We start from the raw sequence: 24,870 nt of genomic DNA, 5'->3' as shown, positions 1-24,870 counted from the left end.
GCCCCAACGTGGCAAGGAGCATCGTCTGAGGCCAGCCGGTCCTTCCTCTCACCCTGCCATCGAGGGCAGCCCCATCGCCCCTCCAGGTGGTCCGGCCGTTTGAGGGTGTCCTGAGTCCAGGCTGAGCATGCAGGGGATGTGTCACATAGTGCCCAGTGCCCGACCTCGGCAGGCAGCGCTGCCTGCTCAGGGGCAGGGGCTGGGAGATCTGCAGTGGGGAGAGCTGAGCTCAGCAGCCCATCCCCAGTGCCAGGCTGTGGGCATCCTTCACCTGGCTGGTCCTGGGGAGATGCTGGGGGATGCTGGGGAGATGTTGGGGATGGCGAGCTGCCCAGCCTGGGCGCTGGCGCATCCTTGGCAGCCACCCGGGCGCGGGTGGGTGACCAGCAGAGGGGGCCTGGCTCTGCCGCTCCCCAGCTCGGCTCTTACTCCGCCCGGAGCTCTCCGAGAGCCCAGAGCAGCGGCCGGAGCCGGACAGAGCGGCTGCTCCCGCACGGCTCCCTCGCTGCCCGCAGCCCCGGGGTGCCCGTGCTCGGGGCTGCTCTCCTGCCGCCACTCGCTTTCTGCGGAGGGTGCGAGGGGACCATGCCTCCTCCGCCACTGCTTGTCCTCCTGCTGCTGCTGGCACCGGGGGCTGCGGCGATGCGGGGCAGGGCTGGGCAGCCCGGGGAAGGCAGCACCCGCCACGGCCACGGTGCAGATGGAGGCAGGACTCCGCCGATGATTTCCCGAGACAGTCCAGGGGTCCGGGTGATGAAGGAGAGGCTGCGCCGGGGGACGGAGGAGGACTCCAAGTCAGTGCAGCAGTACGTGCCGGGGGTGCGGGTGGAGTTCCCCCGGCCCCTCAATGCCGCCAGCCTGCACCCAACCAAGGCCCTGCTGCCATCCAGCACGGACCCATCTAGGCAGCAACAAGGGGTCCCCACGGATGGGGAGGGGGCAGAGCCCCGAGCCAACCTCACCACCGTGTCTGACAAGCGGTTGCAAATTCAGAACCCCTTGTACCCAGTGACAGAGAACTCCTACAGCGCCTACGCCGTAATGTTCCTGTCCCTCATCGTCTTTGCAGTGGGCATCATTGGAAACCTCTCTGTCATGTGCATTGTGTGGCACAACTACTACATGAAGAGCGCCTGGAATTCCATCCTGGCCAGCCTGGCTTTCTGGGACTTCCTCATCCTCTTCTTCTGCCTGCCTGTGGTCATCTTCAACGAGATCACCAAGAAGAGGCTGCTGGGGGACATGTCATGTCGCGTTGTGCCCTTCATGGAGGTAAGGGGCTGCACAGGGTCCTGCAGGGCTCAAGGACTTGGCTCCACTCTATCCTCTTGCTGCTTGTAGCCTGGTACAAGGGCTGTGTGCCCCAGAGACCCCCACCGTGGGGCACAGCAAGGAGCCAAGGGACAGTCCCAACACTGACTTTCCCTTTGCCTGTGCGCTGGGCCATTCCTCAGGCTCTGCAGCCAGCACCATTGCTGCCAGGGCCAGGAAGAGCCCATGAAACCCTCCTTTGTCCAGCCAGCACAGGGACATCTGTCCATGGGGTCCCTCTGTCTGTCTGTCCCTGTCCCAGCCCGACAGCCCCCAGCCCGTGGGCTTAGTCCCACAATGTGCTGGCGCAGCGCTGGCAACGTTGGGCTGCTGAGGACGGCCTCGGTGCAGGGGCTGCAGGTGGAGCAGTGCTGAGCAGCACTGGGGTGGGACAGCCTGGGAATTAGGTTTGGAACTCAACGTCTTTGCTCGTCCTCAAGCCTCACGCGTGATGGGCTGGCCCCATTCAGGGTGAGCAGGGAACCCACTGAGAAGGCTGCAGGGATTGTGGTGACAGGGGAAGGCAGAATGAGCAAAAATGCTTCAGGTGGCATGATTTTGCACAGTCCTGCTCTTGTGCTGGAAAAAAAACCCCATGCTCTGGGGTATCTCCCTTCCCAGAGGGATTTCTAGGTTCAGGCTGCTCTCCTCCATGCCTATGTATGATAGACAGCCTGCCTGTGCATATTGTTTGGGGCTGCAAAGCCTGGTTTATTGAAGAAAGGGTGCAAACACAAGGTTGGAAGAGGTCAGAGGCGATGTCAGATCCTGGGAAATTCTCTCAGGCTTGGTCAGGCCAGACAGGGTTCAAAACCTGCCCATCCTACTGAGCCTGTGGTCAGTGCCCCCAGCACAACATATGAAAACCAGCTGCAAACTAAGACCATGGCTTGTGCTATGGGCGGGGGGCTACCACCCACACTCTCCCCAGACCTGGTCAGGTTATACGGCAGCGCTGATGCCCATGCCCAGGCCAGCCCTGCCCTCCCAGAGCTGTCACCACGCTGAGCTGGGACCTAGCCTTCTGTCATCACCAGGCCTGTCTGTGCCCATCACCAGGACTCAAGTCTGCTCAGGGAAATAACTGCTGGAGGGGACAGAGACCAGGCCATGGCACTCCAACAGGAAAAGTTCATGGCTGCAGGGAGCTCAGTCATTACAGGCAAAGAAACAGCCCTGAGACATCGACATCTCCCATCACAATCCCCTCCCCAACACCCCCGTCGCTGGTCCAGATTCTGCTGGAGAGCAGGACATGCGGGGCTCTCAGGGGCAGGACCTGGCTGCATGCTGCTCCCTTGGGCGGATGGATTATCCTCTCCTGCTTCACCCAACAGCAGCTGCAGGTTGGGGTCAGTCCAGCATGGGCTGGGGGTGTGGATGTAGGCCTGGATGTGCTGGCACCACCCCCACTGCCAGGGCTGTGAGGTAAGCGGGTCTGAGGCCACCACTGCCACCAGTGGTCCCACTCTCCAGCAGAAGAGATGCGGGAGATCCCTGGGGTGGCACCTTCAGGTACAGTGATGCAGCAGCACCACAGTGCCCCTGGGACAGCTCTGTTCCCGAAGCAGGCAGGCAGGATGACGTGATGTTGGGGCTGCTGAAGTTTGGGTATGGCACAGCCCCTGGGAGGCACGGTCCTGGTGTGGTCCACCCAGGAGGCTACTCCTGCTCTGCCACCTCAGCTGCCAATCCTGCCCTGCCCTCCTGCCTCTGGGCTTCAAAGCAAGGGCAGAAAGGGGCTTCAGGGCTTCTCTGTTCACCTGGGATCCAGCACCAGGGACCCTTCAGCCTGGGTGGGAGCTAAACTGCCAGCAAAGAGTCAGCCAGGAGAGGGGAATCGGTCTGCAGTGCAGTAGTTAACGTCCAGCCTTTCTGTGTGGGACTGCGCAAGCGTTTCAGGCTGCTGGATGAACTCTGTACGGAGCAAATCTTCTGTCCTCCACTTTGTAGCTACTCAAATACCCTGGGAGAGGGCACAAAGCCAGGTTTTTTGGAGCAGAGCTGGCTACATGGGTTCCTGGTGACAGGTGGTCTGCAGGGATGTGCTTGGGGTGACCAGTGGCACCGGCCGCACCCCAGCCAGGGCACTGGGGAAGGACACTGCCATGTCTGAATTACATGCTAGGACGAAGGAGACCAGAGAGATAGAAGAGCCTGTGGGAGGGTGCAGGGGGAGAGGAGAGGCAGCAGCACAGCAGCGTGGGGGGTGCTGCTGGTACCAGCCAGTGAGCTGGGCAAGTGTGCTGGGTGCCGGTTGTGGGGCAGAACAAGGGTGCTGGATGCTCAGCGTGCCTCGGGGCATTGGGCAGAGGAGCTGGGACGTGACCTTTGTTGTTGGGTGGTGGGGCTGGGTGCAGGACGATGATGCTGGGCTAGTGCCCTGATGCTGTGTCTGGGGGGATGCTGCTGTGCATGACTGAACAGCGATGCTGGGTGCTTGGCATCGATGCTTGTCATAAGCTGCTGAAAGGGTCAACCCAGGACCTCTGGAAAAGGCTGGGGATGGCGGGGGTGGGGGCAGTGCCAGACCTGTTTCAGGCTGCTACCCAGGCATCGTGCAGATCCCTGGGAGGTTTCCTGAGTGCTAGGAAGGTCCTTCAGCACAGGGTGACATTTGATGGCTTCGTGAGGCCAGGAACAGGCACAGGGCTGGGGGGCACCAGCATGTGACTCTGCCCTTTTCCTGGCCAAGGGCTGCGGGACTTGGCTCTGAGCAAAGCTGCAGCTCTGGGGCTGGGACTGTGAATGCTGACTGTGACCCTCAGTGCCTTGCCAGCCCTCCCAGAGCCACCACGATTCCTCTGCCTCCTTTGGCAAACGGGATGTTTTTCCTGCCATTCTTAATGCAGCGGAAATTGCCCCAAGCTGATTTGCGACAATGGTGCCTTCAACTCCTTTGGCTTGTCTGGGAAGCAGGCAGCAGCCAGGCCAGCCTGGGGCAGCTGGGTGGGCTTTGGAGACCCTGGGAAGGTGCTGGCGAGTGTGATGGTCCTTGCTTTTCCTCTCCGAGTCATCCAGAATAGAGGAAGAGCCTGAGAGATAATCCTGCTATTCCCACCTCGGCTGGACGAACGTACAGACATCCAGCAAAGCTTCTCCCTTCTGCAGAAAAGGGAGCTGGGCAGGGACAAATGGGCCAAGGGACATTTTTATCCACTGCCCTTTCAGGAGTCACAGAAAAGTCTCTCTAAACCTGGGATGCAGCCACAGGCTGTGACCTCTCTACAGTGTTGGAGGAAGGGTCTTGGGCTGTGGTCTTGAGTAAGCCAGGGGTTTGCCACCAGGCTGGTAAAGTCAAGCTCCCTGTGATGTCCTTGCAGCAGGGTCCACTTGTTCTGCCTCCCCCCTCACCAGGTATCATCGCTGGGAGTCACCACCTTCAGCCTCTGTGCCCTGGGCATCGACAGGTTCCACGCAGCCACCAGCCCCCAGGCCACTGCCCGGCCCATCGAGCAGTGCCAGTCCATCATCGCCAAGCTGGCTGTCATATGGGTGGGCTCCATGACGCTGTCAGTGCCAGAGATCCTTCTCTGGCAGCTGACCCAGGATACGTCACCCGTGTCCGGCATGGTGACGGAGTATTGCACCATGAAGCCCTCGTCCAACCTGCCCGAGTCTGTCTACTCACTGGTGCTCACCTACCAAAATGCTCGGATGTGGTGGTACTTTGGTTGCTACTTCTGCTTGCCCATCCTCTTCACCGTGAGCTGCCAGCTGGTGACCCGGAGGATCAGCGGCACCGAGAAGAAGACTGAGTGCCGAGGTACCAAGCACAGCCAGTGCGAGAGTCACTTGAACTGTACCATCATCGGGCTGACCATCATCTACGGGCTCTGCACCACCCCTGAGAATGTCTGCAACATTGTGGTGGCCTACATGTCCCCTGACATGTCCAAGCAGACCCTGGACCTGCTCAGCCTCATCAACCAGTTCTTTCTGTTCTTCAAGTGCTCGGTGACACCCGTCCTGCTCCTGTGCCTCTGCAGACCCCTGGGCCAGGCCTTCATGGACTGCTGCTGCTGCTGCTGTGAGGGCTGCAGCCCCGACACCACCTCCAGTGAGGGCAGCGCCGACAGCAAGCTCAAGACTGAGATGTCCTCCTCCATCTTCTTCGACAAGCCCCGGGAGTCCCCTCCACCCCTCCTGGCCCTTGGCACACCTTGCTAAGTGCCACCAGGGAGCTGTAGAGATCATTCCACCGCCTCCTCCCAAGACCAAACATTGTTTTGCCATTAGTGCCCGTGTCTGGACGTGGAGCAAGCAGAAGAGACAGCTGCGCCATGGGCTTCAAACCCCATGTTGGGCAAGTGGGGCTTGATACCCCAGTCCCTGTGGCTACATTGGCAGCTTTCTTGCCTCTGCCCAAAGGCCAGCAAGGACATCAGCACCTTCCCATCCCGGCTGCCTGGCCAGGCTCGGAGGGGTTGCTGCTCTGGAGTTGGAGTTGTGCCAGAAAGGTCCCATCTGAAACTACGGAGGGTTTCCATGGCGGCTTGCAGAGGACACAGCAAACACCAACTGCCCTCGTCCTGTCCCATTCCCTTCTGCCAGCCCCCTCCACAGTAGGAGAAGGTCCCAGTGACTATATCCCACTGGATCCAAGCAATGCCCTGTAAGAGCTCAATAAACCAGTAATCTAGAGCACATCTCACATGTACCCATCCAGCACCACCAAGCAGTGCCCTGGGGAGACAGCACTTCGGGCCTGCAAAGCTCTTCCCTAAAACCTGGGGACTCTGGGGTGGGCATGGGCAGCTAGGGGTGACGAGGACATGAAAGAAGCTGTGCCAGGTCAGGCAGCACCTAAGGGAGATGGGGAAAGCCCCCCAGCCCCTCTTCCCCCCTCCCTCTGGGGTGATGCTGAGTGAGCCAGAGGCAAACCAGCCCCCCTGGGAGGGTCCCCTCCAAAGCACTGCGTTTGGAAACTGGTCCCAGCAAAGTCCAGCCAGCCCAGCACTGGGCTGAGATGCTCTGCAGTCTGCAAAGCAGCCGGTTCCTCACCTGCACCACGTGGGACCGAGGTGCTGCTGCTGCACAGGCCATGAGGGACCCACTCCCCTCAGCATCCCTTTGCAGGCCGACGGGGTGAGTGCATCTCACCCAAGCACCCCCTTGCAGAGCTCCCACCCTTCATCCACCTGCCCATTGCAGGCACAAAAATTGTCCCAGGGCGTCAAAGTTTCCAAGCCCCTCCTCCACCTCCTGCCCAAGGCTCCTGCACCCAGGGGGAGCCCAGGGGAGCAGCTGGGCGGTGGGATCCAGCGGAGGGCAGGCTGGCTACACCAGCCCAGTCCACCGGAGCTGTTAAAGCTCCTTGTCCTGCCGCTGGCACCCGCCCCAGCCCACGAAATGCCAGGGCAAGGGAGACGGTTGCTACGGCCGGGTGAATGCGAGGGGCTCACTGCAGGCTTTGTGCAGCATCGACACCCACCGGGCTTTGCTTTCACAGCCCTGTTTCCAGGGAAACAAAAGCCCCAGTTTTCTTCCTTGAGCACAAAACTGGGTTTTTCCTTTCCTCCCCCCTAGCCCGCGCTGGGCCTCAGCTTGGGAGTGGCCGAGGAGAAGAGGGGGGTCTCATCCTGGCACAGGGATGGAAGGCGGGGAGCAGAGCCCAGGCTGCCCACCATGTCCTCGCCCCCCTGCATCCCCACAGGGCGAGTGGGGTCTCTGTGAGGGCTCGGGGGCGGTGGGAGGGAGGGAGCCGGGGCAGCTCATGCGCTCGATCTGTGCTGCTCCGTCCTGTGCCCGGGCCAAGGGCGAACAAAGCCGGGCTTGTTGCTGTGGCCCCATGGGGCTGGATGCGTGGGGGGGGCGAGCCGGGAGGGGGGCAGGGAGGGCGCGGGCAGCACCATCACACGTAGTCCCACGGCAAGCAGAGCACCCCCGTGGGCCCTGGCACCCAGGTAAACCCTGGTGGGGGTCGGTCTGGCCGGCCCCCAGGGGACACGGGGCAGGGGCGCCCCTGCCAGCAGTGGCCACAGCCTCCATGCGGGTGCCGGCGCAGGCAAGGGGGCAAACCGTGCTGCAACCCCACTCCAAACCCAGCATGGAAGCAGGGCCCTGCTGCAGCCCTGGGACAGGATGTGGGGGCAGAGAAGGTCCAGCAGCAGCAATGGCCCGAGCCAGAGCTCTCCGAGCTTGTCTTCGCATCAAGGCCAAGAAAGCGAGGAATCTGGAACCATCAGAGTTGGCTCCAGCACCCCTCGGGTGAGCATGACCACACAGGTGTCCAGTGCCACCTGGGGGACAGAGACCCTCACCCACAGCACTGAGGAGGGACAGACAGCAGCGACAGCACGGCAGTAACATGACTGCAACAACACCCCCCAACGCAAAATTGTTAATTTATTAGGAGGCAAAAAAATTGTACAGTTACAAGAATCATTTCTCAACAGAGGTCAAAACTGAGCCAAAATATCTCTTAAAAAAAAAAAAAAGAAAAGAAAAGGAGGGGAGGGGGGGGGCTGAGGGCTGACAACACTTTACAATTCATTGAATTAAAAAAAAAAAAAAAAAAAAAAAAAAAGGAAACCTCTCTTTGTGCAATTCTGCAAAAATGAGAACAGAAGAGAAACCCCTGACCTCACCGCCCCAGAGCCGAGTAAAGGGCTGGGAAAGGGGCCCCCGCAGCCCCCTGTCCCCTGGGCCACCGCAACCCTCCCCCTGCCCCAACCTGGGGACAGATCAGCCCCCTGCCCGCTGTGCCGCTGACCTGACCCTACCACACACCCACCCTCCCGCTGCCAGCGTGTCCCCCCGGTGCAGCCAAGTCCCCAGCCTGCCCCCAGACAACCTGGTGACACACTCAGGCTGTGCCTGCAGAGACCCAACAACTCATCACACGGCACAGATGGGAACAGCCTTCCTGACCACCGCAACATTTCCTCTCGCCTTTTCCCCACCTGTGGATAAGGACCCAACCGTGCCCCCCCCAAGCCCCCACTGCCCCCTGCCCCCACCGCCTCTGCATCCCCCCGCAGCCCCCGGCCAGTGCGGGGAGCGGGGCAGGCAGAGCACCCCTGGCTCTGGTGGGCAGCCGTGTGCACACAGGGGCTCTCAGCCTCGCGCGCAGCTCCAGGTGGCTCCATGCGTGTCCATCCCCCCCCACGGCATACCCACACGATGTCCTCGGCCAGGGCAGAGCCAGCAGCTCCCAGCCGGGCACAGGCGATGCTTTTTGGCACGTGGGGAACCAGCGTGGCTGCCCCGAGAAGCTGCGTGGGGTTGAGCTACCTCTGGGGGCAGCTGGGCCAGGGAGGAGGCAGAAGCCAGCCCCCTGCTTCCCCCATGGGTGCTGCCACATCACCGGGCCCTCCCTGCACTAGCACCAGCCCTGCGGATCACCACCCCAGCACGGGACTGGGCAGCAGAGCAGAATTTGGCCCAAGCACAGGGGCTGGAACATGGGAACAAGGGAAGCAGGGTGGCGAGTAGGGGCTGGGGCGCAGTGACACGGCGGCCAGAGGCAATGGTGGGGAGGCTGACTGCAGCGGGCTGCGATTAGCCCCTGTCCCCCTGGAGGGCCGAGGAGTCTGGGGGGCAGCATCACCTGCCCCCCAAACCCTGCTCGTGGGGCTGAAGCCCAAGGAAGGGCAAGGTGGGTGTGCTCCAGACATCCCCAGGATGTTCTCTGCCTGGGAGTTCAGACAGGACACTGGGGATGGGACAAGGGAGCCCCGGGGGACCTGCCTGCAGCCTGGCACAGCCCCATCCCCAAGGGGCTGCCTTCTGCTGCCACCCTCATCTTCCTCCCAGTGCTGACCCTTGGTCGGCCTTGGGGAGCCCACAGCCTGCCTACTGCTCACAGGGCCCAGTTTAGTAACAGCGCTATCGCTTAAATTAAAAAATTAAAATATATATACATATATATATACTGTATACACAGACAACAACAGAACAGTGCCAAAATGGGAGGAAGAGACAGACAGAGGAGGAGAGGAGGGCAGTCAGACATTTTCTTTACAATAAAAACAAGAGCTCCACCTCAATGCGAGCGGAGTCTGGGGTCCCCTAAAAATACCCATCTAGAGAGAGAGCTGGAGGGACAGAACAGGAGAGAGAAGGGGCATGGGCTTGTACAATGGCATCTTCCCGATCTGAGCCGCAGTCCGTGGGATCTCAGCTTCTCCTAGATTTCGAGTGCTGGATAAGCCACTGTAGGGTGATGTCTGTGAAGGCAAGGGGACACTTGCAGCCTCTCCCTCTGGCTGTCGCCCCCTCCTGTACCTGGGCAAACAGCCTGGGCATGCTGCTCCTATGGGCACGGGCTGCCCCCCCAGCCACACACCAGAGCTGCCAGTACTCACCAATGTTGTCCTTTTCTTTGCAGGAGATGGAGTAGCAACAAATCTCTCGGTCCTGGATGGCGGAGAGGTTCCTGCAGGAGAGGAGCAAGCTCTGGCTGCAGGCCGCCAGGGCTGCACAGCAGCAGCGATGGAGGATGCCTCTGGGCAGCCTTTGAAGGTTCCCTTTGAGCCTCAGCTCTGAGACAAGGGATGCTTTGCAGGGGCAACGTCTCCCCAGGCTCCCAGGGACCTGCACATGGGTTGAGCGATGACACCAGCGCACCATGCCCATGACTGACGGCCAGGTCTGGTCTGTGGGTACTATGCGACAGGGCAGGAGGGACCCAACCCCACGGAGAGCCTGGCCACAGAATCACACAGCTCCCCTCCCTAAACCCTACCCTGGCTGCACAGCCCTGCGGCAAGGTGAGGCAGGGAGGCCGTGGGAGCAGCACAAAGCTGGCAGCATAGGAGCTGCACAGATGGCCATGGGCCAGGGGAGACCTCTGAGGGGTGGCTGGCCGGGAGCAGAGATGCCACGAGTCAGTGTAGCACCCTCCCCCCATCTGCTGGGGAGGGGACGGCCACCAGCAACGCGGAGGTGGGCTGGAGGCAGCATCTCTGGAGGCAGACGAGGCCACGTGCTGGCACGGCAAAACGTGGCAAGATAAGGGAGGGGTACATGGATGGTGCCACACACCAGAGCGGGATCTGACCTCCAGGCACCGAGGGCTGCCCGCTGCTGGGGGAGCAGTGCCCGCAGCAGGCAGCGGGGCAGAGCTGCCAGAGGGTGGCTGGAGCCCAGCTCCCCCGCCCAGCACTGTGCCTGGCCGGGCCCCAACGCCACCATGTGGCACATGGGACTCAGCCCTGGCACCAGTTCCCAGCTCCTCCCCGTCCCCACCAGCAGAGATGTCACTTCCACCAGCCACTGCCTTGGGACCTCACAACATCCCCAGCCACTCATCTCTGCCAGCCCACCCCAGGCACTGCAATGCCAGTCTGGCTGGGGAAAGAGCACTGGCAGAGCACGGCAGGGTGACCAGGGGACATGGCAGGAACAGAGGAAGGTCACACTGTGTCACAGTCCCACCGTAGGCACCAGCGCCACTGGCACACTTACATCTTCTCAATGAGCTCCTTCTCATCCAAGGCACCGGGCAGGTCTCGCTTGTTCCCCAGGACTAGGACCTGCAGGGCGGGAGAGGAGACGCCTGAAGCTCAGGCCACCAGACCAGGCAGGAACCTGCTTCTGCCACTCAGAAACGGGCCCTGCTTGAGATGCAAGACAGCCCTGGCTGGCCACTTCACCAGGACGTGCCTGGACAGAGAAAACCCCTTCCGAAGGCAACCAGAAGGAGCACTTCAATTAACAGCCTTAATTAGCCCACACACAGCACCTCCTGTGCACCCTGTAGTCCCAGTGTAAAGCTGACCCCACAGCACGTCTTCCCTGAAGGGCACCAGCATCTGTCATGCCATCCTCAGGAGACTCATACTGACTTTGAGCAAAAAGTCAAGTGAAATAGCTAAATCCAACGTTACCAGGAAGAAGTGAGATGTGGATGCCATGCAGAATCTGCTCTTCACAGGCAGCCAGCCAGCCCGCCCAAAAAAGCAACGGCTGTTTGCACCATCCACTGATCTCTCCTTATTTCAAGGCTTTTCACATCCACAAAGGCATCCTCAGACTATGCAAGGGAAATAATCACCCGCCAGGTCTCATTCATCCCTCTGGAGCACACCACGCGACTGTCACCTGACAAGGGCAGCGCTGAGGCTGCGGCAGCCCTCTTGGGGTAAGCTGGGGCCTCTGCAGCAGCATGGTAACACAGCATCTCCCAAATTGAATTTGTGGAGTCATTCTTAAAAAAAGAGAACTCAGAAGGGCTGCAAATGCAGCACATTGTGTTGGGAGCTTAATTTAGTTGGCCGTGAACGTTTGATATCTGTGGCAAGATCCTCAATTAGCTCCTTTCAAAGGATGCTGATTTAGGATGCTCCGTAAGCATCCCACCCCTGCACGCGCAGAGTACCCTGCGCTGCCACCATGTCCCAAGTCCTGCAAATGTCACAGCCCAGCAGGTGCTCTCCTAGGAGACAAGACCTTATGTCCCCACCATAAATAAGGTGCAAATTCATGTGAGAGGGTAGATCACACATCAGGATTTTTTTCAGGTCTATTCTAAAGCTCTGTTCCCTGTTGGCTGGCTAAGCCCTGGGCTAGAAAGCACCATTGCCCCAGCTCCCACAGGAGTGCAGCAGGGAAGGGGATCCCCTCCCCGAATCTGCTCTGCAAGATGCAAGACCCTCGCTGCAAACCCTGTCAGCCACGAGCCAGGGGACTGTGAGGGGCTGGGGGGGACCTATCCAGGCAACAGCTCACCGGGATGCCCTGGAGCTGCGGCTTGTCAAGCAAGTTGTGTAGTTCATTCTTGGAGGCCTCTATCTTCTCCTGGTCGGCAGCATCCACCATGTACCTGCAAGGGAAGAGACACCCCTGAGTGCAATTGCCAAGGTCCCCATGCCCCAGTGCTGTGCCGAGAGGTCTGTGCCACCACCACGTTGCTCACGTGACAGCCGCACCAGCCCCGCTGCCTCCTCAGCCAGCACATGGAGGTGATGGATAATGGGATCCTTCCCCCAGGACCTCTCTTCCCAATGAAGGCTCTCGGGCTGAGAGCCCTTCGTGTCTCCCAGGGGAGCGGGTGACCTCCCTGTCCCCATCCCCACAGGGGTCCATCCCATTGGCAGCAGGGGCATGGGGGCGGAAGGAAGCCCAGGCACTGCCCTGGCAGAGGAAGCTGCAAGACACATGCCCCCACGCACCCAGGTGAGGCTCATGTGCACATGCTAGCTCCTACTGAGACACCCAGAACAGAGAGCAACAAGTGGAGAACAGGGGGAAGGCCCTGCTCGTCCTCTTGATGGAAGCAGTCTTGGGCATGGAGCAAAGGGCACGCAGAGCCAACAATCAGCCTGAGCAGACGGGGGAGATTTAGGGAAGGGTTTAACACTTCGGGGCAGACACTCATCCTGCAAAGGGCATAAGTGAAGCCCAAATCAGTGAGAGGAACTGATCAAAGCAGCCCTTATTTTAAAGATCAAGAAGCTGGGAGAGAAGTAGGAAACACCATCAAGCTTCATCAGGCCTTGTGGAGTTTATTAAAAATAGGAAAAGAGCCTTTAGGCTTTTCACAGGAAAATGTGGATGGCTGTACTGAGAGGGAGAGGGAAAAACACCACCAGGCACTGCCACAAGCCTTCATCACACCAGATGGGGAAGCAGGGCTGAAGGCAAGAGAAAAGGGATGCGACACAGTCGAGGCAAGGAAGGTAGACTGGAGTGTGACCCAGATGGTCACAGGTCTCCTCATTTCCTCTCAGCCAGACAGGCCACTTTGGAAAAATTACGAAACTATGGAAGGAGGCAGTAAAAGGAGTGATAAAACTGAGATTTTGTCATTTACAGCAAAGCTCACGTAATAAAGAATGTCAAGGACATGTCCCAGCATGGTGACAGTCAGCAAAGGCAGGACCAGACACTGCTGTCCCAACAGGCAAGACACGCGGTCCCTCACTCCTCCTCATCTGCCAGACCTTACCGTTGGGAAGGGCAGTACAGAACCCCAGCCCCCCAGAATCCTGGGGCACGGTCAGTTGGTGAAGATCACATAAATCTGATTTTCTGACTGTGTTTAAGCTACCCTGATGCGGTCTCCCAGGGTAAATACTCGTCCCTAGGAGGGGGCAGCCTGCTTCCCATGAGCATCCTGCCAGGCTCATCCCCAGCCTGGGCTCCCTGGGACTGTGCTTACCACAATGTTTGCAAGCAGGGGATGTGTGAGGACACTCATAAACTTGCTGATAGTCAGCAGTGGGTGTTGCACAGAGACTCCTTCTCTCAGCTCAAGATTCATCTGGCAGCACATCACCATCACAACCTGGAAACATGCTGCTGGCAGCCACCCATAAAACCAGCCTCTTGGAAAGGGCTGAGCCGCACTGACGGCCGCAGGGCTGAGGCCCCTGCGATGAACAGGCAGCACAGGGGAAGCAGGGGAGCGAGGAAGGGGAAGATCCAAGGAACAGCCGGGCTGAGTGATGCTGGAAAGGGAAGGGTCTGACATGGCTGGGGGGACCTGGCTGCCCTGTGCCCAAAGCCCATGGGGGCACCAGTCCATGGGGGCAGCATCTCAAGTCCTGACACAGCTCCGGCAGCGAAGGCACTGCGGTTTCCCTTGCTCAGGCCTGCCCAGCACTCTTGGGTGGGGTGATGGGACTGTGCCCCCACCTGCTAGTGGGGCTCAGCACCACTGCATGGGTGATGGGACTCCCAGCTCCCAGGCATACTCACACGATGGCACTCACTCCACGGCAGTACCGCTCCCACATGCTGCGAAACCGTGGCTGGCCACCTATGTCCCAGAGCTGTGAGAGGGAGATGGTCATGGTTACCCTACCGTTCTGCCCATGACCCTTCCCCAGAGCACCCAGCCAGAGCACCAGGCATGCACCAAACCCACTGCCATCCCCTCCTCTCCGGCTCAAACCTAACGAGGAGGCTCCTGACTCAAAGAAAGGCAACATCTCAGGAAGGGCGGCTGGGAAGTGTCGAACACCTCCTGTGATGTGCCTCTGATGGCATAGAGGGACCCCTTGGCCCAAGCTGGGGCACTCCTCCCAAAGCCCACCGCACCTCCTGGCCTTTCACTGATGCACCTGTCATTTCAAACCACTCAGCATGCTCTTGGTAATGTTTCTGCAGCAGGAAGAGATCCCCAATCAGCTTTTCAAGCCCATCACACTTACTTCCCAATCCAACTCAGGGCCCTTGAAAGATCCAGAAGGGGCAGAAACCTCCTTTCCCTTTGCTCTTGAGGCAGACACCACCACTGCAAGCCATGACTGCTCCCACCCTCAGCAAGGTGACCATATCCATGAGTCCCCACCAGCAAGCCAGAGGTATAAGAAAACGTCCAGCTTCGCAGCCCAGACTAGCTCTTACTGCAGGGGTCCAGATCTCCTACATCCCTTCCCATCATCTCCTCTGACAGGCACCCGCAGGAGCCTAACAGGGCAGATCTTGCCAACTGCAGCCAGGGTTGCTGGCATCCTTCAACCTCCAGCAGAAGGCCCACCAATCTCCCTCCCACCTTTCATTGCAAGAGGACCCACCGGCAATAACATCTGCACCTTACCTTTATGGTAACATTCCCCTTGGTGATCTTCCTCATGTTAAAGCCCACTGTTGGGATCATGTCTTCGTTGAACTGTCCTGACTGCAAGGAACAAGGTAAAACTGCGTTAGGAGGCAGAACCCCACCAGCCTGCCCTGAGCAGTGCAGCGAGGCTGACAGCATGCCTAGAAATAACCCCAAACGCTCTGCCAGCCCTGCAGCAGGCACGGCACAAACCCCCTCCTGGTTCACACCAGGAGCAAAATTAGAGCCAAGGAGACAACACGTCTGCAGGACAGAACTGCTGCTGCTACGTGGGGTGCAGGGTGCCCTGGTGAAGCCCCCAGCTCTGCAGTGAGCTGCCGCCCCCAGCCCCAGCCATCCTGCTGTCTTGGTGGGGTGGCAGAGGCTCACCCAACCCAGCCCCTTCCAGGCGGATCCCCAAGCCCTTTGCAGGAGGAGGCCAAGACCTTCAGCTGCTGCAGTGACCTCAGGTCAGCTGTGCCAGGCCCAAGCCTGTCCCACAAAACCTGCTGGCGGCCCTGCAAGGACCCCCACAGGGCGCAGGCAGCTGGCCCGGCCCCTCGCCCAAGGGAGTCACCTCCTGCATCGGCTCCTTTCCAGCCACGAGTCCTGGGCGCTCTGGCACGTTTCCTGCTTGGGATCATGTATGGCCCAGCCTGAACCAGACTGACTTCTTCTTTGCAAGTTTGCTGCCTGCCTGCAGCCTGCCTGCAGCCTGCCTGCATGGCTCCTCCAGTCCCTGCACCCTGCCCGTGCGCAAGAGCTGGGTGCTCATGTCGGGTGACGTGGGGGGACACACAAAGGGTCCCCCCGCCCCGGCCCCAGGAGCTGCTGACACGTTTTCTCCAGCAGTGCAGCGCTGAGCCGCATCAGGCAGGAGAAGCGTGAAATCGCCACGGATACGCAGCATCCCAGGGCCGCTGTGAAACTAGGTTAGTCCTGCCGGAGCGGTGAGCAGGAGCTGTCCCTCTGCTGCCGCAGCAAGATGCCGGTTCACCAGCCCGCAAGTCCGGCACTGCAGCAGAAGGACAACACGGCACTGGTCCGTTAAAGCCCACTCCACCTTCCAGTTTGCTGCTCAAATCCCAATGCTGCAAGACAGTCCCAGGCCGAGCAAGAGAGGGGAATGCTCCATGCAGCCCCAGCAGCAACACAACCGCAGGAGCTGCCACAGCCCTTCACTCTCTGCCTCTAGCACCCTCCCACCTGGGAGGCAGCCTCACGACTCAGAACAGGTTTATCCTCTTCGCGTTTTAAATGCATCCTTGTGGAAGGCCCTGGTGCAGGATGCCAGGGAAGCTGACAGGGAAGAAGGCTGGATAACCAGGATAACAGCACTGGAGCTTTTGGCCATCAGTTGCAAAAACCTGCAGAAACCATGAACCACAACTGAACTCATCCCCAGCAGCTCTCTACTGGCTTTAAATCGCAGTTTCTCTAGGATTTTCTGGGTTTTCTTTCAGTTAACACAAACCTCAAAAATGGAAGGCAATTTATGGCATTTTCTGATAAGCAGAATTTTGTATCTGGTTGAACCAACAGCTCCTCCAGACCCACCATGTCAGCAAGTCCCCAGGGTTTTCCTGACCTCTTCCAACAGTTCTGCAACACGCACCACTTCCCTTTTTCATTTCCCTTTTGCATTTATCAGCAAAGCCTGTCAGCCAAGGGGTCTCTGAGCCATGGTGCACCCAGAAACCACTCCGGGCACTGGCAGGAAGGGTGCAGGGGCAGAGGGGAAGCAGGCAGGAATCCCTCTACCACCAGCAGACATGGGGGATGTCTCCTGTGGACTGAGGCTGAACACTCAACTTGGCTTTATGGACGAGGTTTTAAGGAATTATCAGGCTTTTATCAGATGTGGAGGGCAATTGCTGAAGTGCTCTTGGAAGCTGCAGGCACCTCCATTGGGGATCCCGGACCATACCACAGGAACTGCTGGCTATGTGAAAGTCACCTAAGACATGGTTCACATGTGATGGTAGCTCTTCTTCCAGGAAGGGATGGGCTGCAGAAGCCAGGAATCATTTCTGCTTTCCCTCAAGAGATGGGAGCAGGCATGTCTTCATAAGTGGAGCACAGCCTTGCTCCCTGCCCCAAATCCTGCCCCCCGCCACAGCGCCTGCCCCCAGGCTGCCTGCAGCCAAGGGGCCAACACAAAACCACTCCTGCTGTCCAGAAAAGGCCAGGCTGGGAACACAACACAATGTGGTCCAGGATGGCCTGTGCGTGGTCCCTGCTGTCCTGCCACCCGCATCATTGTCTTCAAAGCGCTGTAACATGCTGAGCTCCTTCTCCATCGGCTGCTCTCTGAAAGCAACACAATGTCCCCTCTTCCCCCTCCAGCTGTCCCAGACACTAACACCTCCAGCACATCTTCAACTACCTGCAAGGGTCCAGCCATCTGCAGCTCCACTGCTCCACCAGCCCAGCTGAAGGCACGCAAAAACTTCGCTGGACGCATCCTTCCCCCAAGTTTTGGTTATGCAATGGACACAGCATCCGTGCTGACCCCAGTGATCACGCCCAGCCACACTGATTGCTTAGGAATGGGATTCTACCAGGTGTAAAAATCCTTGTAGGCAAGATGGATTTTGTGGCTACAATGGGTGGATCAGGTCTTTGCAGGCTCTTGGTTTTACCTAGGTCCCCTCAGCACCCTGCCCAAACCACCCTGCTTCGGTGTCCTGGCTAGAAGACAAATGACCTTCCTGCCCAGCCCCCCCACTTTCCAGTTAGGTTACTGGAAGAGGTGGCCAGGATCCAGCTTTTCCGGGGTCAAACAGTGCCCCCAGCTCACTCTGAGCCACATGCTCTGCCATATGCATGTGGACACCACATCACCCGTCATTTCAGCATTGTCCCCTGCTCAGCCAGCACCTGGGACCTTGGCTAGCTGGCACGGGCCAACAACCTTACCCCCACGCCACATTCACCAGCTCTGGTGAGCAACGTGCCGAGCCAAGGAGGCCAGGTCCTGCTCCCTGCTGTGGCCAGGCAGCTGCCACCCTGTCCGAGCACAGGATGACACTGATTTGACACAATCTGCTCTTGATAACCCACTACTGGCTGCTTTGCAGCCCCATATCCCAGGTGCTAACAAACAAGCCATTCCATGGGGACCAGAGATGGCAGCGGCGAAAGCCCAGCCCCTGGTCATCTTAAGTCATGTCTCCACCAGAACATGGTCCTCCATGGGGCAGAGACAGATGTCCCAACACGCCCCAGGCTGGATGGCACCCACCAGCACCTGGAGCACCTTCAACACCATCCAGCCCTACACTCCTGCAGGCGTCTCCTGCTGTGTGGCACAGCCAAGTCTCTGCTGAACCCTGTCCGAGCTCCAACCTGGAAAGAAACACAGGGGGTTTAATTTGTCACCTGTAACCTCCCAACTGGCTTTGTGCACAGCACAGGGTGGGAGCACCTGGCAGCCACAAGCTTCACTTGCAAAGCCACTGCTCTTCCAGGAGCTCTTCTCTGAAACAGTTAAAAAAGACCAGCACTGCTGCATGGGCTCGGCCCAGCACCCCAGCATGTCTCCATCACCAAGCCAAGCCATTCAGTCAGATGCTTGACCCCGAGTACCCCATTCGGATGGGAAAAAGCCAAATTTAAGCCAAGCCTTTACGTTTCCCTTTTATGGCAGGTCTTACAGCTCTTTGGGGCCCTGAGCATCACAGGGCACCTATAGCACGGCCTCCTGTGTCCCCTTGCAGAAGACACGGGAGGGTACAGGGCTGTCCCCAAGAGCAACACAGCCCTCCCAGGGAACCCAGAGACCTGGGAAGGGGGCTGCCACCTGGAGCCAGGCAGGATGGAGCTACTCCAGGGCTGGCAGCAAGGAGGAAGAGCCCCGCGGGTCCACAAATGAGACAATCCCAACTTTTGCCCCAAACCCTCACCATGCTTTGGTTTTAAAACCTTCGTGCAGAGGTGATCACGCTGAAGGGACCTGTGTCGGCCAGAGCCCATTGCTGCAGGCAGGCCAGCAGCTGGAGCTGGACAAGCAGAGTGCTGCAGGACAGGGATGGGTACCCCAGTCCCCCTCCACCCCAAAGCAGATGGTACCACCACCACCTGCAATTAACACACACAGTCTGGCTCTGCAGCACCCCTCAGCTTGGAAATTCAACACTGCAGGCTTTCAGTATGGTGGAAAACCCACGGGCCCCCTCCTGGCTATGTTCCCCATGATGCTACCAGAACTGAAACAGGCTGTACTGCCCTCCCTGAGCCCACAGACTCTGTACCTCAGAAGTAAAAATGTCATCTGGGGACAAGCCTGAGGATGGTAGACAGGCCATACGCCAGCTGACCCTGGAGCCCTGGTGACGCCGGTGTAACCAACACTGCAAGCTCAACTTCTTTCATAAAAACAAGGTTTCTCAGATGAAAGGGAAAATCCTTGGGCTGCTTTTGCTTTTTCAGCACTGCATCACAGCCCAAAACACCCTGGATGGCTGCACTGACCCAATGCCCTGTTTGAGGTGAAGACCCACTGACATATATGAGGTGCTCCCAGCAGCTCCCCAAGGACATTCGGCACAGCTCTCAACTCCAAGATGGAGACGGCATCTGCTCTGTGCAAGAGCTACAGCAATGTTTGCTCCCACCTCCATCCAGACAGACCCCACAAGTGCCTACAAATTCATTAGCAGTTGCTCTTGTTCAGGATGCGTCCGTAATGAGGCAGCATCTGGACAGAGGGACAGTGGTGGTGGCCCCATAAAGCATTGGTGGCTCTAGAGTGACCACTTGCTGCTGGCCCAGGCTTTGGGGTGCTGGACATGCACAGCCCCCACCAGCATCAGCACTACTTCATAGCAGAGCAGTCTGTTATAGAAACTTTGGAGAAAAGCAAAAGTCTCTGGATCCAAGCAAGGCACCGAGAAGGCCCAGTCCTGTGAGCTCAGGGATCGACGTGGGACAGGACTGAAGCAGAACTGCTCTACACTGCACATCCCAAGCCAACCCTGCAACACGGGGGCTGCAGGCAACACCTCAGAGGACTCCAGATCCTCTGGGACAAGGCATCCCCAGGGGCGAGACCATAGGAGAAGGTGGCTGCTGGAGGGACCAGGAGGTCCAGGACAACTGCCAGAGCAGAGACCAGCAGTTGCCATAAGGACAGAGAAATAAGCTTACCACAGCCTGGCAGTCCTTAGTTCTCTGAAGCTGGAACTATCTCCAAGGTTGCTCTGCTCTGAAAGACCAGAAATCTCCAACCCAGGCCTCTCAAGGCTCATGCTACCTTTCAGATTTGCAATCTCACTGATGTTTATATTCTTCCGGGGCTGCCTTTTAACTTTGTGCTCTTTAATTAAAAATAAATGAATAAATAAATAAATAAATATGAAACCACTCCTTAATTAGCAGGTGTTTGCTATGTCCGGACCTCAGGTCATGCTGAGGGGGGATTCAAGGACTACACTTGGGTTCTTCAGGATGCATCAGTGTTCCTGCCCGGCAGACAGCACCCACGCCGTGGGACACGCATGGCTGGGCAGATGCTTCCACACCTGGCTCAACCCCAGCACCTGCACATGCTTGAGCCCAGGTAAGCCTGGCCAGGGGTACGGCAGTCCCAAAACCCATCACCTGGGCACAACATGATGCCAGCACACATCAGACCCAGGGTGGGACAGTTGCTCTTCCCAGCTGGTGAGCTGTAAGCATGGGCATCCCCTGCACCAGGGACAAGTGCCCTCTGAACCCTGATTTGAGACCAGTTGCTGGTGCTCAGACCCCCAGACACACACGTGCACACAGAAGACAGAGGCCCTTATAAAGGCCCACCATTGAGGTGAGGAAATGAGGTTGGCAAAACACAGCCACGGTTGCCCGTAGAGGCGGTAGATGCCCCATCCCTGGAAACACTCAAGGTCAGGCTGGACAGGGCTCTGAGCAACCTGATCTAGTAGATGTCCCTGCTCACAGTAGGGGGATTGGACCAGATGACCTTTGAAGGTCCCTTCCAACCCAAACTCCTCTATGATTCCATGATCATGGAAAAAACCCACTGTCCATTTTTTCTTAGCTCATGATGACAGATCCTGCAGCAGCAAGGCAAGACTGTGCCCCAGCCGCTTTCTCCTCTTCCAGAAACATGGAGAAACAGCCCCAAAAAACCTACCACATTCTGTATTATGAAGCTCAGGTGCGACGAAAGCAGCTGTCAAGGGCCCAGACTCTGCATGCGGAGGCAGAACAACTGCCCCACACAAGGACTCGCATCCGTCTCCCACCCCATCTTGGCCCTGCCAGACCCCACACAAGGAGCACGTCCAGAGTTACTAGGAGAGGCAGGTGCCAGACAGACAAGTGACAGTGCATCAGAGCAAGATCTCCTTGCTGCTTCTGCAGCATTCACACCAGGTCCTCTCTTCTCCACCTCCCCAGCAATCCCTGGAGACCTTGCGTGACCTGGAGATGCTGCCTCCCCTCCCAGGCTCAGGCACCTAAGTGCATCCTACCGAGACGGGTCAGCTGGTCAGCACAGGGGGACAGTGGCTCTCCAGGGACAGTGGGAGCAGGTGCTGAGCTCTGTGGTCCCCTGAGCCACTGCTGGGATGTGCCTCCACCAGCAGCACTGTCAGAGAGCTGGCCAGCTGCCACAGCATCCATCATCCTACCTGATGCCACATACAAGGCTGATGTGGTTTCCTCTTGCAGCATTAATTCAAATAACTTTCCGAGCGGTGCTCAAGCACAGGATACTGCCCCAGGCCCCCCCACCATGCAGATCCAACATCCCTGCACCCAGTTGCTGTGGCTCTGCTCCCTTGGAAGGCTAGCACAGGTGGATGATCTGTGACTTTCAATCAACAGCAGCAAAATACTCTTTCTCTGAACATGTCCTGCACCGATGGGTTTTGATCCCCAGCACCTGCTGATGAGCTCCTGACACCCTCTAGTCTCACTCTCATCACCCTCAGACTGGGGAAAAAGGCAGGTAGAAGCCACTGGCTTCAGGTTAAAACCAAGTCTAGATGTGTTTTACAGCCTTTCAACCCTCCTTTGCATGCAGGACTTCCAAGCTTTGGCTCCCAACAGCCAGGGAAAGAAAAAATGAGCCCTGAAAAATAAAAACCCCAGCCAGGTGACCCAGGGAGATTAATCTCCTCCAATTGTGGCTGCCTTCGGCAAAGCCTCCGCCCGGCACAGACATAGCTCTGGGCTACTGTAGGAAACCACCCAATCTTCCAGGCAACTGGATTCCATTTTCAGCCAAATGCAGCTAAAAATCCTGGAAGAGAAGGATGGCACCAAGCCCCCCAGAGCAGCTCCAGCTCCAGCATCGCCCTGTGAGCTGGGGAGCATCACCTGCATCTGCAGAGATTTCTTGGAAGATCTCTCCAACAACGTCAAAATCTGATACTCTTCAGAACGGGTTCTCTGCACCCCCCAAAGCCAAAATCACAGCTGCTTCCCCTTCTAACACTCTCATTATGTCACCTCAAAGCCAGACGGCTCAAACAGTTCTCACGCAGTTCCTGTTGAGTTGGAATTTTCTGTGTGTCAGGCTGTTACCTAGCTGTCCCAAACAAGTTCTTATTTACAGGATGTTTTCTCAGAGGTCAGTGCCTCTTTTTTTGCATGTATCTGCCACAAAATCTGAACTTTCCAAGTAACTTCACAGACAGAGATAAAACTGCAGCAGGGACTTGAGCTCCTTGCTCAGCACCCTGAGCCTGACTGCTCTGCAAGGGTGCTAAACACCCCACCACAGACCTCCTGATGCACCAGACGACCACAAACCCAGCCCGTGCATGGAGAGCTTCCCTCAAGAGCTGCTGTAATTCCTGGATGTCACTTTTCCCTACACTGGCAATACTAAGTGGAGAGAGTCTTGGTGCACGGGTCTTGCACACAGCAAAACCGCCAGGTATGAAGCATTTACTTGCAGAAGCAGGAACCCCACCAAAGTCCATGCTGAGCCTCATCAGCTGCAGGTATGCCTGGGAGAGCAAGAGGCACACGGGGAAAGGCGAGCCAGGCTGGCAAAAGAGCTGTTGCAGGATTTCTAGCCCTGCACAGGTAAAACAGCCCAGCAGGTTTGGGATAAAGCTCCATCACCCCTTTAATGCTTTTCTGGTTATTAAAAAAGGCGCTAAATAACTTTTCCATTTTTAATGCAGCCTTCGTTGCTACTAACAGGCTAGCAGTGTATGGCGGGTCCAGAGCAGGACTAGCCCACATGTGGCATGGCCACATACCACCCCAGCACGGGACTGCAAAAAAAGGACCTTTAAACATACAAATGGTGAGGAAGAAGTCACCCCAAAAAAGGATTGGTGCTCATGGTCACTGACCCAGAGCCACAAAGCTCCCTGTCCCCTGAGGCTGGCGTGGGTCTGCTGGGAGAATCAGCACGAGCACGGTGTGGTGACTGCCAGCAAAGCAGCTCGAGAGCAGGGGCACCATTGTCTCCAGGACAAAAAGCATTTTAAGGCATCATCTCTCTGCACCTGGGCACTTCAGGAAAAATATTCTCATCCCAGCAGCACCCAGCACCAAGGGCAACCCTCCTGGGGGGCACTGCTGCAGTGCAATGAAGCCTCCAAATTAGCTGCAGAATCTCCTTTGGCAGCCCAGCAGCTTCCTGCACCCCAAGCAAGGAGAAGTAACTCGCCTGGCCTTGGAGCCAGGGCACCGAGCAAATCAGCAGGCACGGACGAGGGGGACCACAGGGGAGCCAGGACAGCCGGAGAATCCGCACCTGCCTCCTTCCATGGAACTGCCCGGGAGTGACAACCCCAGCCTGTGCCCTCCTGACCCACCTGCCAGCGGCTCCCGCCTCGCAGCACGGCATCTGGAGAGGGCGAGAGCCACCCAAAATCACGGGGGGAGGCTCTGCCAGGCACCCCCACGGGTGAAACCGCACCCTGGGCTCTGGGACCCAGGGCCCCCAGCTGCCGCTCCGCCACCAGAGCCAGGGCCCCTGCGGCTGAGGAGGCGCAGCCAGGGAGAGGCCAGGGCTGCAGGGCTGCTCCGGCGGGTGCTGCCGCCCCTCTCGGGTGCGGAGGCCGCGCTGCCGTGGCGGCGGCACCCCCGGACGGCAGGCGCTGGCCGCGGGGGAGGCAGGCACCTCCAACAGCGGCCGCCGAGCGAGAGTCCAGCGGCAGCGGGCCCGGCAGGGCGCTCGCGAGGCCCCGGCAGCGGCAGGGCCCGGCGATGACAAAGCGCTGCCGCGGAGGGGGCGAGGGCCGGGGCTCCCCCCGGCTGCCCGGGCCCCCGCAATCCCGGGCAGCAGCAGCCGCCGCCCAGGGCCCGGCCGCCGTCCCGAGCTCCGTTCCCCGGCGGCCGGGGCCTGCTCCGCCTGCGGCCGCCGCGCCCGGCACCGGGGACGCGGGGAGCAAAGGCCGAGGCCTGCCCCGGCCCGCGCCCCCCGCCCGCCCCCTCCCCACACGCGTTTCCGGGCTGGGGCGCACCAGGGCGGAGCGACGTGGGGGGTGCGAGGCGGGGGCGAACGCGGGGGCTGCGGGCGCGGGGAGGCGGGGTGCCGGGAGACGGGGTGCCGCGGGGCCTGCAAGGCGCAGGGGCCGAGCCGGGGGGCGCGCAGCCCAGCCCCCCCGCCCCCTCCCCGCCCGGCAGGGCTGGGCCGCGGGGCCGTGCCGGGGCGCTGCGCAGGGGGCGCGCAGGCGGCGCTCACCGCGATCACGTTGACGAAGGTGGTCTTGCCCGAGTACTGCAGCCCCACCAGCGTCAGCTCCATCTCCTCCTTCCAGAAGAGCGCCCGGAACCAGTCCAGCAGCTTGTTGAAGAGCGCCAGCATGGTGCCGGCCGAGCCGGGGCCGGGGCCGAGCCGAGCGGGGCCGCGGCGGGGCGGAGCCGAGCGGGGGCCGAGCGGGTCCGGGCCGAGCCGAGCGGGTTCGAGCCGCCGCCGCCGCCGCCCCGGTATTGTCCGCGCGCCGCGCGCCCCCCTGCCGCACCGCCGCGCGCCGCCCCACGCCCCGCGCGCGCCGGGTGGGGCCCGCGCGCCGCCCGCCGCCCCTGCCGCCCCCTGTCGGATGGGAGGATCTTCCGCAACCGGGCGCGGTAACTCCCGCACGGCACGGCCCGGC

General features: G+C 59.2%; 2 protein-coding genes across 2 annotated transcripts; one reads left to right on the top strand and one right to left on the bottom strand.

Annotated features, from left to right (window-relative positions):
- Window positions 1-411: 411 nt before the first annotated feature.
- GPR37L1 (G protein-coupled receptor 37 like 1) lies at window positions 412-5,955 on the top strand. Its single transcript, XM_040616494.1, has 2 exons — window positions 412-1,272; window positions 4,669-5,955. Exons 1-2 carry the CDS (start codon window positions 586-588, stop codon window positions 5,479-5,481), a joined length of 1,500 nt encoding a protein of 499 aa, XP_040472428.1. The 5' UTR covers window positions 412-585; the 3' UTR covers window positions 5,482-5,955.
- A 1,686-nt stretch (window positions 5,956-7,641) lies between these two features.
- ARL8A (ADP ribosylation factor like GTPase 8A) lies at window positions 7,642-24,719 on the bottom strand. Its single transcript, XM_040616495.1, has 7 exons — window positions 24,459-24,719; window positions 14,801-14,881; window positions 13,957-14,030; window positions 11,986-12,079; window positions 10,723-10,790; window positions 9,621-9,691; window positions 7,642-9,482 (listed from the first exon to the last, which is right to left on the bottom strand). The coding sequence occupies exons 1-7, from the start codon at window positions 24,579-24,581 to the stop codon at window positions 9,433-9,435; spliced, it is 561 nt and encodes a 186-aa protein (XP_040472429.1). The 5' UTR covers window positions 24,582-24,719; the 3' UTR covers window positions 7,642-9,432.
- Between the last annotated feature and the right edge of the window lie 151 nt (window positions 24,720-24,870).

The sequence above is a fragment of the Falco naumanni genome, chromosome 17 (assembly GCF_017639655.2).
Source record: "Falco naumanni isolate bFalNau1 chromosome 17, bFalNau1.pat, whole genome shotgun sequence".
NCBI lineage: Eukaryota > Metazoa > Chordata > Aves > Falconiformes > Falconidae > Falco > Falco naumanni.
The sequence above is the reverse complement of the archived record's forward strand: the minus strand, read 5'-3'. Positions and strand labels throughout refer to the sequence as shown.

What these genes read in the sequence shown, in the direction of transcription:
- GPR37L1 (XM_040616494.1), top strand. Translation starts at nt 586, where the DNA reads ATGCCTCCTCCGCCACTGCTTGTCCTCCTGCTGCTGCTGGCACCGGGG. An exon ending in GCGTTGTGCCCTTCATGGAG is followed by an intron (nt 1,273 to 4,668) that starts GTAAGGGGCTGC and finishes CCCCCTCACCAG; the next exon opens with GTATCATCGCTGGGAGTCAC.
- ARL8A (XM_040616495.1), bottom strand. Translation starts at nt 24,581, where the DNA reads ATGCTGGCGCTCTTCAACAAGCTGCTGGACTGGTTCCGGGCGCTCTTC. An exon ending in AGGGGAATGTTACCATAAAG is followed by an intron (nt 14,031 to 14,800) that starts GTAAGGTGCAGA and finishes TCCCTCTCACAG; the next exon opens with CTCTGGGACATAGGTGGCCA. An exon ending in AAGGAGCTCATTGAGAAGAT is followed by an intron (nt 9,692 to 10,722) that starts GTAAGTGTGCCA and finishes CCTCTCCTGCAG; the next exon opens with GAACCTCTCCGCCATCCAGG.